The sequence below is a fragment of the Ziziphus jujuba genome, chromosome 12 (genome assembly GCF_031755915.1).
Source record: "Ziziphus jujuba cultivar Dongzao chromosome 12, ASM3175591v1".
NCBI classification, from domain to species: domain Eukaryota; kingdom Viridiplantae; phylum Streptophyta; class Magnoliopsida; order Rosales; family Rhamnaceae; genus Ziziphus; species Ziziphus jujuba.
This window is the reverse complement of record NC_083390.1, coordinates 2,017,893-2,031,601: the sequence shown is the minus strand read 5'-3', so window position 1 is coordinate 2,031,601 and position 13,709 is coordinate 2,017,893. Positions and strand designations below refer to the sequence as shown.

The 13,709-nt window shown below is 38.6% G+C and overlaps 2 protein-coding genes and 1 long non-coding RNA gene across 3 annotated transcripts; all 3 read left to right on the top strand.

Annotated features, from left to right (window-relative positions):
- Positions 1-4,743: 4,743 nt before the first annotated feature.
- On the top strand, positions 4,744-6,575 carry LOC132800326 (uncharacterized). Its single transcript, XR_009635357.1, has 2 exons — positions 4,744-5,193; positions 6,281-6,575. It is a non-coding gene; the product is annotated as an uncharacterized LOC132800326 (long non-coding RNA).
- A 1,306-nt stretch (positions 6,576-7,881) lies between these two features.
- Positions 7,882-8,916, top strand: LOC132800247 (putative disease resistance RPP13-like protein 1). Its single transcript, XM_060813509.1, has 2 exons — positions 7,882-8,532; positions 8,596-8,916. The coding sequence occupies exons 1-2, from the start codon at positions 7,882-7,884 to the stop codon at positions 8,914-8,916; spliced, it is 972 nt and encodes a 323-aa protein (XP_060669492.1).
- A 378-nt stretch (positions 8,917-9,294) lies between these two features.
- LOC132800246 (putative disease resistance protein At3g14460) lies at positions 9,295-10,553 on the top strand. The gene is made up of 3 exons (XM_060813508.1): positions 9,295-9,764; positions 9,876-10,198; positions 10,303-10,553. Exons 1-3 carry the CDS (start codon positions 9,295-9,297, stop codon positions 10,551-10,553), a joined length of 1,044 nt encoding a protein of 347 aa, XP_060669491.1.
- The last annotated feature ends 3,156 nt before the right edge of the window (positions 10,554-13,709 follow it).

Genomic DNA, 13,709 nt, shown 5'->3' with positions numbered 1-13,709 from the left:
ATCTGTTACGGAATTGGGAGAAAAATAACTAGCAACGGAAACAAAAAAAAAGCGAAGAACAAACACACAATTTACGTGGAAACCCTTGACGGGAAAAACCACGGGCAGGGAGAAGCAAATCCAATATCGAAAAATTGGTACAAAGGTGAGCAAAATTGCGTGATATCCTAAAAACCCCAAAAGCATAAAAAAATATATTGTACGGAAGACACCTTAAAATTGAACAGGTCCGTACCACAGAGCCCCAAATTTTTCTCCAAAATTAGTTTCACCAAATGGGTCGCACCGCGAGCTTTTCGGGTCGGGTCAACAAGAATTCGGGTCACTAACTCTAACAATCTCCACCTTGACACGAATTCCATATAAGGAATGAAAAAAACATACAAAACTCCAATCTTCGATAAAAGTTGCCATCCTCTTCCACAAAAGCCCCTAAAGGCAAAGCTCAACAACAAACACCAACCAAGTCCAAGCAATGCTCAAACTTGGCTACTGGAAGTGCCTTGGTCATCATGTCAGCAGGATTATCATGAGTACTCACCTTGCTGACAACAATATCTCCACAAGCAATAACATCACGTACAAAATGATACCAAACATCTATATGTTTTGTCCTCTCGTGAAACATCTGATCCTTAGTGAGATAGATAGCGCTCTGACTATCACAATTGATGATCGTACTCTCCTGCTCAGAGCTCAACTCACCTATCAACGCCCTTAACCAAATAGCTTCTTTCACCGCTTCAGCTATAGCCATATATTCAGCTTCTGTAGTTGATAGTGCAATTGTTCCTTGTAAAACAGACTTCCAATTGATAGAAGTATCTCCAAGAGTAAATACATAACCAGTAGTGGACCTCCTTCTATCAAGGTCCCCAGCAAAATCTGCATCAACATATCCACTTACACCCTCCTTACTTCCACCAAACTCTAAACAAGTGTTAGTAGTGCCTCTCAAATACCTTAGGATCCACTTGACAGCTTGCCAGTGTTGTTTGCCAGGATTAGCCATATACCGGCTCACAACACTAACAGCATGTGCAATGTCAGGACGGGTACACACCATAGCATACATCAAACTACCAACAGCACTAGAATAAGGAACATGTGACATATACTCAATATCTCTATCCGACTGTGGTGACATATCAGCAGACAATCTAAAATGAGTAGCTAATGGAGTACTTACAGGTTTAGCGTTCTTCATTCCAAAACGCTCCAGAACTTTCTCAACAAAAGATCTTTTAGTCAAGAAAAGTTTACCTGCAGATCTATCTCTCTCAATCTCCATACCAAGAATCTTCTTTGCTGCTCCCAAATCTTTCATCTCAAACTCACCACTCAATTCTGCTTTCAATCTGTTGATATCGGATTTCTTCTTGGCCACTATCAGCATATCATCAACATAAAGCAACAAATAGATAAATGAGCCATCTTCCAACTTCCTAAAATACACACAGCTATCATATTGGCTTCTAGAATAGCCATGGCTAACCATAAACCCATCAAACCGCTTGTACCACTGACGAGGGGATTGCTTCAAACCATACAAGGACCTTTTCAACAAACACACATGATCCTCTTTTCCTTCAACCTCGAAACCTTCGGGTTGCTGCATATAAATTGTCTCCTCAAGCTCACCATGCAAGAAAGCGGTCTTCACATCTAGTTGCTCCAACTCTAAATCATGCATAGCAACTAGCGCTAACAAAGCACGAATAGAAGTATGTTTAACGACAGGGGAAAATATATCATTAAAATCAACTCCCTGTACCTGTGAATACCCCTTCGCTACTAAACGTGCTTTGTACCTCACATCTTCAAAAAAGAAATGCCTTCTTTCTTTTTGTAGACCCACTTGCATCCCACAATCTTCTTACCCTCTGGAGGTAATGCCAACTCCCAAGTGTGGTTCTTATGAAGCGACTCCACCTCTTCCTGCATAGCAATTAACCACTTTGCATAATCCTCACATGAATTGGCTTCATAATAGTTGCAAGGATCACTGGGACTCTCGATCTCCTGTGCTGCAACACAAGCAAAAGTGACATAGTCAGCTAAACTAGAGGGCTTCTTGATCTCCCTGCGAGGTTTATCCTTGGCAATCGAATGCTCCTGCACCTCCTCAATTCTCTCTTCTTCCACATGAGTGGGTGTCTCAAATGGGCCTGAAATTGAACCATTCTGTGAAGTACTTACTTCCTCCACCCTAAACTCCACCTGCTTTGGCACACTGTCTGAAACAACGAGCTCCTTTTTTGGATGCAGCATTGCCATCTCATCAAACACAACATCCCTGCTAATCACAACCTTAGATGACTTTGGATCAGGAAGCCAAACTCTATATCCTTTTACACCCTGCGGGTAACCAAGAAATATGCCCTTCTTCGATCTAGGCTCAAGCTTACCATCATTAACATGAACATAGGCAGGGCATCCAAATACCTTCAAATCTAAATAATTAGCAGGTTTTCCAGACCATACCTCTTCAGGAGTCTTGCAATCGATTGCTGCCGATGGAGAACGATTCACCAAGTAGCAAGCTGTAGCAGCTACTTCTGCCCAAAAGTCCTGTGCTAACCCAGAATTCGACAGCATGCATCGGACTTTCTCCATAAGAGTTCTGTTCATCCGCTCAGCCACACCATTTTGCTGCAGAGTTCCTCTAACTGTGAGATGTCTAACGATCCCTTCGTTTCTACAAAACTCATTGAAAACACCATCACAGAACTCCAATCCATTATCTGTACGAAGGCGCTTCATCCTTCTTTTCGTCTACTTCTCTACCAAAGCTTTCCATTGCTTGAAGATAGCAAATACGTCATTCTTGTGCTTCAAAAAATATACCCAGACCTTCCTGGAGAAATCATCAATGAAGGTCAACATATATCTGCCACCACCCTTGAAGCAGTACGTGCGGGTCCCCAAAGATCTGAATGAATGTAGTCTAGAGTACCTTTGGTTTTGTGAATTCCAGTACTAAAGCTAACTCTCTTCTGCTTCCCAAACACACAATGTTCACAAAACTCCAACTTCGAGATACTCCGATCACCAAGCAAACTCCGTTTGCTCAACATCGCCAAACCTTTCTCACTCATATGGCCCAATCTCATATGCCACAAACGAGTAACATCCGAATCTGACATGGACACTGAAACAGCAGCCGACCCCATTACCACAGAACCCTGTAGCCTGTATAATGTACCAACCAGGCTAGCTTTCATCACCACCAAAGCACCCTTCAGAACCCTCAAAACTCCACCTCCACCAGAAAAAGAACAACCAGACTTGTCCAAAGCAGATAAAGAAATTAAATTTTTAGACATATCTGAAACGTGAAGTACCTCAGATAGTGTTCTGATAATTCCATCATGCATCTTCACCCTTACAGTTCCAATGCCGATGACACAGCAAGGATGATCATCTCCCATCAGCACAACACCTTTATCCACCGGAACATAAGAAGAGAACCAATCCCTATGGAGACAGATGTGAAACGAACAGGCTGAATTCAAAATCCGTCCCTGCTTGCCCGAACTATCCTCAGCCACTGAATAAACATCTCCATCTTCAATTTCCTCATGTGCGACACTGGCTTCGGCATGTTCCTTACTCTTTTCATTATTTTTATTCTGAAGCTTACGACATTCAGTTTTGATGTGCAATTTTTTCTTACAGTAGTGACAAATAAGGTTTCTGAACCTTGACTTCGATCTTGGCCGACTACCACCATTGTCATTTTGATCTCTAGATGATGTTCTACCTCTAACAATCAAACCCTCTCCTTCGGAACTCCCAAAATTATTGTTATCCGAACTGCTGGTCAACTCCTTATCAAACAACTCCTTAGAATACAAAGAAGCTTTCACGTCCTCCAATTTTAGGGTTTTACTACTGTAAATCAAAGTCTCCCTAAAATTTTTATACGACGGAGGTAAGGAACGCAGTAGCATTAGGGCCTGATCTTCATCATCATATTTAATGTCCATGTTCGCCAGATCCAACAAAATAGTAGAAAAGTCATCTATGTGTGTTTTAATAGATGTACCTTCAATCATAGAAAGGGTGTATAGACGGTGCTTCGCAATCAGTTTCGTTGTGAGATTCTTTGTGATGTACAAAGATTCCAACTTGTCCCATAAGTCCTTTGTTGTCTTCTGATCAAGGACCTCCCTCAAAACTTCATTGGACAAGCATAGCTGAATGGTGGATAGGGCACGCTCATCAACCTCGGCTTTCTTTTCGGCATCCCACGAAGACGGCATCTGCTCCTTGCCAACCAACGCCTTGTGTAAACCGTTCTGTGTCAAAATCGCCTTCATCTTGACTTGCCACATGGAGAAACTCATGTTGCGCTTAAATTTCTCAATGTCGAACTTTGTTGCCATGATCGAAAGAAAAAAAAAAAATTCCCAAATAGATCGACGCGGCTCTGATACCACTTGTTACGGAATTGGGAGTAAAATAACTAGCAACGGAAACAAAAAAAAAGCGAAGAACAAACACACAATTTACATGGAAACCCTTGACGGGAAAAACCACGGGCAGGGAGAAGCAAATCCAATATCGAAAAATTGGTACAAAGGTGAGCAAAATTGCGCGATATCCTAAAAACCCCAATTACAGCCGAAAAACCCCAAAACCCCAAATTTTTCTCCAAAATTAGTTTCACCAAATGGGTCGCACCGCGAGCTTTTTGGGTCGGGTCAACAAGAATTCGGGTCACTAACTCTAACATTATCTTTTCATTAAAAACTGCTCTAAACCCATTGCACAGCGATCCAAGTGGAATTTACAAAAGCTCCAAGCTTTTAAATACTTTGAAATCATAGAAGGTGAAGGCGTGGAATCGTTTCCAGAGGAGGGGCTGCTGCCTTCAACTCTTACCCATCTTACGATGGGTGGATTTGCAAGTCTTAAAAGGCTGGACATAAAGGAGCTTCAACAACTTACTTCTCTTACATTTCTAGAAATCAAGTCGTGCCCTGAATTACAGAATCTGCCACAACAAAAGCTGCATTCATCTCTTACTGCTTTACATATCTACAAATGTCCAATCCTGGAAGAAAGGTGTCAGAGGGATAAAGGGAAAGAATGGAACAAGATTTCTCACATTCCCGGCATCTATATCGATCTTAAGCTCATTTGATCAGATATATGCAACTGACTACTCTTTACATTCCTGGTAGGTTGGTACGTAACAATATCTTGAATTTGTTGTCCCACTTGTGCTTATTTCTCGAATATTCAATTGTTTTGTGAGTGCATGCATGCATAAACCCCAGAAAATTCACCGACGTCTTTCTTATTCCGAAATTTACCCTTTTTTTTTTAATTTGTTTTAACTGCTTTGTTCTTGTGGCATTATCTACATTTATACTAAGCTATATATTAAAAAATTCCAATCATTGTCAATCCTTTCCCTATTAGTGCAACTTCAATTTGCATGTCAATGTTAAAATTTTCTTTAATATTATTGAGGTTTGAACAATATGGTTTTCCAACTTTCTTCATAGTTAGGATGTCTCTTCATTGTCTGCTCTTCGGATAGTCATCTTTTCTGTTAGAAGTTTAACAACATCACAGTTTTATATATAACTAAAGAAGGTGATACCATTGGCTTATATATTTATTTATTTTCTTACAAATATTGTTGATATTTTTGAGATCTGGATATATAAAACGTGCTCTAACCAATATTTTTCTGATTGATAAATAGATTGAGGGCATCATTATGATTGAATTCTTAATCCTAAGGCATATTTGTAGGTTCAAACTCCTTAAACATCCATTCAATTCTTGGTGCGGTACCTTTATAAATGTATGCTATTTCATTTATGTAGTCCAGTATCTTTTTTGTTGGCTGTTTAATTATTTTATTTATTAAAAAAAAAAAAGAAAAAAAAAAGGGAGTGAGCTATTTACATATATCCCCATTTTCTAGTTAGAATTGAAGGTACCTTTCCTTTGTTTAAGTATGAATGGAATAGAAGTGTAAACAAGTTTATGGAATTATTGATTTCATTAAATAGTTTAGGAAAATCAATCAACAGCACTAAAGTTTAGCTTAGATAATGATAGCAATATTGAGCTGTTTAGTCCAAAATTGAAGGTCTAAATATCAGACGGCAAACTGCATGTTATTACAGGGTCAAGAAATGCTGCCTATATATATTGCATAGGATGTAGAGCATCAAGCATTTGATATGATGGTTTGGGAGGCCATCACGTTTATTCCTTTTTGAGGTCTTGTATATATTAAATAAATTTATTTTTGCAGGAATATGGAATGTTGCAGAAGACATATTGGATGAGAATTCACAACAAAGCTTTTGTCTTCCTTCATGCTCTTCCTCATTTATTTTGGGTTCATGTGTTCACAAATCCTGCAAGATGGCAACAAGTGCAAATAAAATTTTCAAATTCTGAGTTTACTTGTTTGGGAAATTTAGATATTTGTGCATGCTACATTTGCAAATACTAGTTATTTCTAATTATGGTGTTGTATTTAGAATTATTAGTTTTACATTTACATTTATCATGGATATTAATGATGATTTAAAGACTTTAGTTCATTCTTATCTTAGTAGCTATGGATGTAGTAATTTAAAAATTAATTTTTATAACAGAGGATATTGAAAATCAGAATATCAGAGGCTATAGTATAGAAAGATTGAAAGAAGAATTAAGGACATTCAAATGTATGTCTATTTAAAGGTAGGAAATATTCAGTGTAGACAGTTAAGTTCTGTAGTCCTCATGAGCTGCTTCACAAAGAAACACAATAAAATAGTAAATCTTTATTTGGTTATTATTTTTTTTAATCTCTAATGTAATGGCCAAATAAATAGTTTCGTATGAAAGAAAGACAAAAGAAGAGGGTGTTGATTATCATTGTATATCATCTTAATTTCTTTTTAAGATAGAACGTAACAGAAAAATAAAGAAAAAACACAAATTAAAAGCTTTTATTTTTGCATTAATAAAATTAGTTCAAGTTGAAAGTTTCCTTCTAATACTGTTTTTTTTTTCTTAAAAGAAAAAAAGATTATTAGCCGTGTGAGGTCCGCCACAATGACTGACCAACCAACGAATGAAATCCAAAGTCCACCCACTATTAGTTATATAAAGAGCAGGCGAGAAATTTAAAAGAGAAAAAAAATCAATCCATAGACTTGAAATTAACAAATTTAATATAGTTTTCTGTTCTCAACCTCTTCCTGCTCTACAAATTCATTGAGAGTAAACCTTAAACTTATCTAACCAAAAATAAATAAATAAGTAATAAAATCAAAGGTAACTACATTTTATCCCTCTCAATCATACTATTTTTTTGTACTCTTTCTCTATGATACCAAAAATTTCGTAATGCTTCTGAACTTTTATTTTTTTAAAGTTGAGTCAAAATATGCATTTTGATAGATAAATTAGATAAAATTAAACCTAAACATTTGTTCAGAAATTATCCTATTAAAACTTTATTCTACTTTTTGACAGTATATACGACTAATTTGGCCAAAATTATTAGAAAATTTGCATGATTCTAAATTTGAAAATAATTGTCCAAAGGGATTTTCCAGATAACCATGGTGAAATAGAGAAAAGAAAGTGGAAAGTGTAAATTAGATGACTTTATCTTGCGGCTAGAAACAGTGCACCTTGAAACTTGTTCCGTTGAATAATTGTGTTGTTGACCAACCAATCCAATTCAATTTCCACCAACCCTTTCATCAAAAAAAAAAAAAAAAAATCAACGTGAATGAAGACCTATTATCTACTGCTTCAAGCCATTCCATTTAACTTTCTTCTCCATCTCTTTCCCATGCGTGCAAGATCTAATAAGCTTTTTGAACTCCCTGCTGCACAGATTCTGAAGAAAACATGGCTGCAGAATTGGTGGGTGGAGCTCTTCTCTCTGCTACCCTTCAGGTGTTGTTTGATAGGCTGGCTTCTCGTGAGGTGGTGGACTGTTTTCGAGGAAACAAACTTAGTGATGAGCTCATAAACAGTTTAAAGATTGTGCTATTAGCTGTTAATGCTATGCTTGATGATGCAGAGGAGAAGCAAATCACAAACCCAAACATCAAGCAGTGGCTGGATGAGCTTGAAGCTGCTTCCTATGAAGCAGACGATCTCTTGGATGAGATTGCAACTCATGCTTTGCAATCCAAGTTGGAAGCTTCAGGTTCAAGAAATTCCAAAAGAAGTAAGTTCTTCAACTCCTTTTCCATTTCTCGTAGATCATATAATCGAGATATGAAGAACAAACTGGAGAAGATTCTTAGAAGCTTTAAAGTTTTTGAAAAAAGCATAAATATCCTTGGTCTTACTAATAAGGGTGTCGGTGAAAAACCATCACCAAGACCACCAACAATATCTTTGATAGAAGAATCAGAGTTCTATGGTAGAGATGGGGATAAGGAAGCCACAATTAAGTTGTTACTTAAAGATGATGATAAGGGTAGCAATAAGGTGTCTGTAATTCCAATAGTAGGCATGGATGGTATTGGCAAAACCACCCTTGCTCAATCAGTATACAACAATCACAAAGTTTAGAATCACTTTAACCTCAAGTCATGGGTTTTTGTTTCTAAGGAGTTTGATATTTTCAGGGTAACAGGAACAGTCCTTTCTGCAGTGCCTAAGTCTCATTCTCTTCCTTACGATAAGAGAAATTTGGATTCGCTTCAAACTGAGTTGAAAGAGAGGCTAATGGGAAAGAAATTCTTAATTGTTTTAGACGATGTGTGGAATGAGGATTATGTTGATTGGAAGAACATGAGTATGCCTTTCAAATATGGGGCTCGAGGAAGTAAGATTATTGTAACAACACGCACTGAAAAGGTTGCGAAGATCATGAGCACCATTCCAACTCATTATCAGCTTAAGCAATTGAAAGATGAAGATTGTTGGTGACTGTTTAAAAAGCATGCTTTTGACAATATTAGAGATGATTCTAGTGTATGTAAAGTCCTGGAAACAATTGGTAAACAAATTATTGATAAATGCAATGGCTTGGCCTTAGCGGCAAAAACACCTGGAGGCCTTTTGCACTCCAAAGAAGATGTTAGTGAATGGGAAAGAATATTAAAGAGTGACATTTGGGATTTCTCATATAAAGAGAGCAAAATTCTACCAGCTTTGATGCTAAGTTATCACTACCTTCCCTCACAACTAAAACGATGTTTTGCTTTTTGTTCATTATTCCCCAAGGGCTACAAATTTGCAAAAGGCAGAGTGATCTTATTCTGGATGGCAGAAAATCTGTTGCAGTAATCAAAAATAAATAAGAGAATGGAAGATGTAGGTGATGAATATTCCAATGAGTTAGTTTCAACATCATTTTTCCAAAGATCTAGTGGACAAGAATTATTTGGCATGCATGATCTTGTTCATGATTTAGCCAAATATGTATCCAGGGGATATTGTATTATATTACAAGATGACAGCCCAAAAGATGCCATTGTGAATGTGCATCATGCTTCTGTTAGATATTTGGATTCGCCAATGAGATATGATTCTATTATTACTGAAGCAACCCATTTGCGTACCATTTTCCCACTATTTCCGACTTCACATAGATACTTATCTAATGAAGTAGTGAATCCTATAATATTAAACTTGAGGTATTTAAGAGTATTATCATTTCATGGTTGTGTAACTGTGAAGGAATTGTCTGAATCAATTGGTGAGCTAAAGCATCTTCGCTTCCTTAGGCTCAGCCACACTAGAATTGAAAGACTGCCAAAATCTGTGGGTAAATTGTATAATTTACAAGTATTAAATTTACTTGGGTGTTCCTATCTCATTGAATTGCCTGAAAATATGCATCATCTTATTAACTTATGATATCTTGACATTACTGGGTGTCGTAGATTGGTAGAGATGCCAAGGCAAATGAGTAAATTGAAAAGTCTCCAAACGTTGACTGATTACATTGTCGGAAAAGATAATGTGACCAACATAGGAGAGTTGAGGGAGCTTTCCGATCTTCAAGGGCAACTTTGTCTTCAGAATTTAGAGAATGTTGCAAAAGCAAGTGATGCATCAGATGCCAAGTTGGTGGACAAGAAGCATCTTGAAGCACTGCGTTTGGACTGGAAAGGCGATGATAAAGATCGAAAACATGACAGACATGTACTCGACAACCTATTACCTCATACAAACTTGAAAAGGCTTACTGTCCATGGATATGGAGGTACATCATTCCCAGATTGGTTAGGGGGTCATACATTCTCCAATATATGGTTTCTAAGACTTGAGAATTGCAAGTATTGCAATAGTTTGCCACCACTTGGACAGCTACCATCCCTGAAACTCTTGAAATTCATGGACTAAATAGGGTGGTGAATGTGGGTGCTGAGTTTTACGGGTTCAATTCTTCTAATAATTCTGTGAGAAAGCCGTTTGCATCATTGAGAATCTTAAGTTTCAGTAATATGTCAGCATGGAAAAAATGGTCTTCCATTGAAGTTGAAGAAGGTGGTGAAGTTTTCCATAAGCTGCAAGAACTCCGAATAATTAACTGTGATAAGCTGACGACAGTTGATTGACCAAGAAAACTACCATGTTTAACAAAGCTTATAATTGAAGGAAGTAGTGTGGGTATTGTTTCGTCACTTCCAAGGACTCCAGCTCTCCTTATGTTGAAGTTAGGCAAGTGTGAAAAGCTGAAGCTAGAAGAGTTGTCACAAATAGTGCAATCAATTAAAGTTGGAGGGTGTAATGGTGCAGAATCATTGATGAAGATATTAAAGAAAAGCCAAAGTGGTAGTCATCCTAATCTTCAACGTCTACATATCCACAATTGCTCATCCCCAACTACATTGCCAACAGGAGGTCTGCCTAGTACCCTGACATAGCTAAAAATCAAGAACTGTTAGAAATTAGAATTCCTAAGGCACCAAGAAAACTCACTCAAAACCTTGCCCCTTCAAAGTGTTTTCACAAGAAGTTATGGTGGTTCGCTGGTATCCTTTCCTCTGCATTTCTTTCCCAACCTTGACAGTCTCCGTTTTCAAGAATGTGAAAACTAGAATCTCTCTCAGTCTCGTCAGGCCAACATCCCAGCCTATAATCTCTATGTTCACATCTTTTCCCAGTGACAGGTGGCATGCCCCCAATCTTAGTATTCTCGTACTTCATGGTTGCAAGAAACTAAAGAAGCTTCTTGAACAAATGTCTAACGTCCTTTCATCTCTGAAATGCTTGCGGATCGGTGATTTTCCTGAGCTGGAGTCATTTCCTGAAAGCGGTCTCCCATCTACTCTGATGGAACTTTGGCTAGCAAACTGCAGTAAATTGATAGCACAGAGAATGAAGTGGAATTTGCAAACATTCCAATCTCTAACAAGCTTTACAATCGTAGATGAATTTGGAAATGTGGAATCGTTTCCAGAGGAAGGCTTGCCGCCTACAAGTCTCACTGTTTTATGGATATGTGGATTTCCACATCCTAAAAGGCTGGAGGAGCTTAAACAGCTCACCTCTCTCAAAAATCTACGCATATGGAGATGCCCTCAATTACACGATCTGCCACAACAAGACTTTCCTACCTCTCTTGCTTATTTAGATATCCAGGAATGTCCAATCCTCAAAGAAAGATGCCAGATTGACAAAGGACAAGATTGGAACATTATCTCTAACATCTTCAGGATTGACATCGATGGTGATCGCATCATTGGAAGATAATGCACATGCCTTGTAGGTTAGTAACATTACTTTCATGCATATTTATATTACATATATACATAGATCCTTGATATTTTTTATGTATGGATATGTAAAATGTGCTTTATCTAAGCTTTGCTTTGACAAGTGTAAATATTGCATGTGTAAATATTGCAAGTGCTTGCCACCACTTGGACAGCTACCCTCCCTCAAAACTCTGTATATTGATGAACTTAATGGAGTGGTGACTGTGGGTGCAGAGTTTTACGGGATTAATGGTTCTAATTCTGTGAGAAAGGCATTTGCATCACTGGAATTTTTGCGTACTTTAATTTGGCAGCCTGGGAAGAATGGTGTTCAGTTGGAGTTGACGATGGTGAAATCTTCCCTAAACTCCAAGAACTTGAAATACTTGGGTGTGACAGGTTAAGGTCTGTTGATTGGCCTGTAAACCTGCCATGTCTAACAAAGCTTCGAATTATATGTTCTAGCAGTGGCAATGAGGTTCTTGTTTCATCACTCCCAAGGACTCCGGCTATCCGTCACTTGGAGTTAAGCAAGTGTGAACAACTAGAGCTACAGGAACTGCCACAAACTGTGGAATCAATTAGTATTGGAGGAGGTAGAGGTGTAGAAACATTGGTGAAGGCATTAAGAGAGAGCCAAAATTGTCGTCTTCACAATCTATCTATCAGTGATTGTTCTTTGCCTATATCCTTGCCTGCAGGATGTCTCCCCGCTAACCTGGAAATCCGTAATTGTGAGAATTTAGAATTCCCAATGCACCATGACTCAGTCAAAACGTCTCTTCATATGGTTTCCATATCAAAAAGTTGTGGGGGTTCACTAATGTTCTTTCCCCTGGATTTCTTTCCCAACCTCAAATATCTCCAGTTTGAAGAGTGTGAAAGTCTAGAATCTCTGACGGTCTCAGATGGGCTGCAATACCAACACGGCCTAACATGTCCATTTGGTCTATGCATCAGAGGTTGCCTCAAGTTCATATCTTTCCCTAATGGCGGATTGCATGCTCCCAATCTAACTAGTCTTATAGTTTCCGGTTGCAAGAAATTAGAGAACCTGCCTGAGCAAATGGCTAACCTCCTTCCATCTCTGGAAGGGTTGTGTAACATTGATTGTCCAGAGGTGGAGTCGTTTCCTGAAGGTGGTCTACCCTCGAATCTGCGTCGTCTTGAGATTCAAAACTGCTCTAAACTCATTGCACAGCGAGCCAAATGGAATTTACAAAAACTCCAAGCTCTTACATACTTTGAACTCATAGGAGGTGAAGGTGTGGAATCGTTTCCAGAGGAGGGGCTGCTACCTTCAACTCTTACCCATCTTGTCATGTATGGATTTGCAAGTCTTAAGAGGCTGGACATAAAGGCGCTTCAACAACTCACTTCTCTCGCAGGTCTAGAAATCGAGTCGTGCCCTGAATTACAGAATCTGCCACAACAAAAGCTGCCTGCATCTCTTACTGCTTTACATATCAACAAATGTCCAATCCTGAAAAAAAGGTGTCGGAGGGATAAAGGGAAAGACTGGAACAAGATTTCTCACATCCCCGTCATCTATATCGATAATAAGATCATTTGATCAAATAGGTGCAATTGACTACTCTTTACATTCCTTGTAGGTAAAGAAATGGGCATAGTACCTGGAATCAATTCAATAGAAAAGTCGACGTTCCTTTCCGGAGGCAATCCCGGTAACTCCTCAGGAAACACATCTGGAAAATCCCTCACCACGGGCATGTCTTCCAATCTGACCCCACTTACTCGGGCATCTATCACATGAGCTAAATACCCTTGGCAACCCTTATTCAGGAGCTTCTTGGCGGTGAGGGTAGATATTAATCTTGGCAAAGACCTCCCAACTTCTCCACGAAATACCACTTAAGGCAAATCTGGCCTCCTAAATGTAACTTCTTTATTATAACAATCTACGAAAGCATGGTTCCGTGCTAACCAATCCATGCCCAAGATTGCATCAAGTCCGGATAGATCCAACAGGATCAAGTCTGCCTCCATTACTTG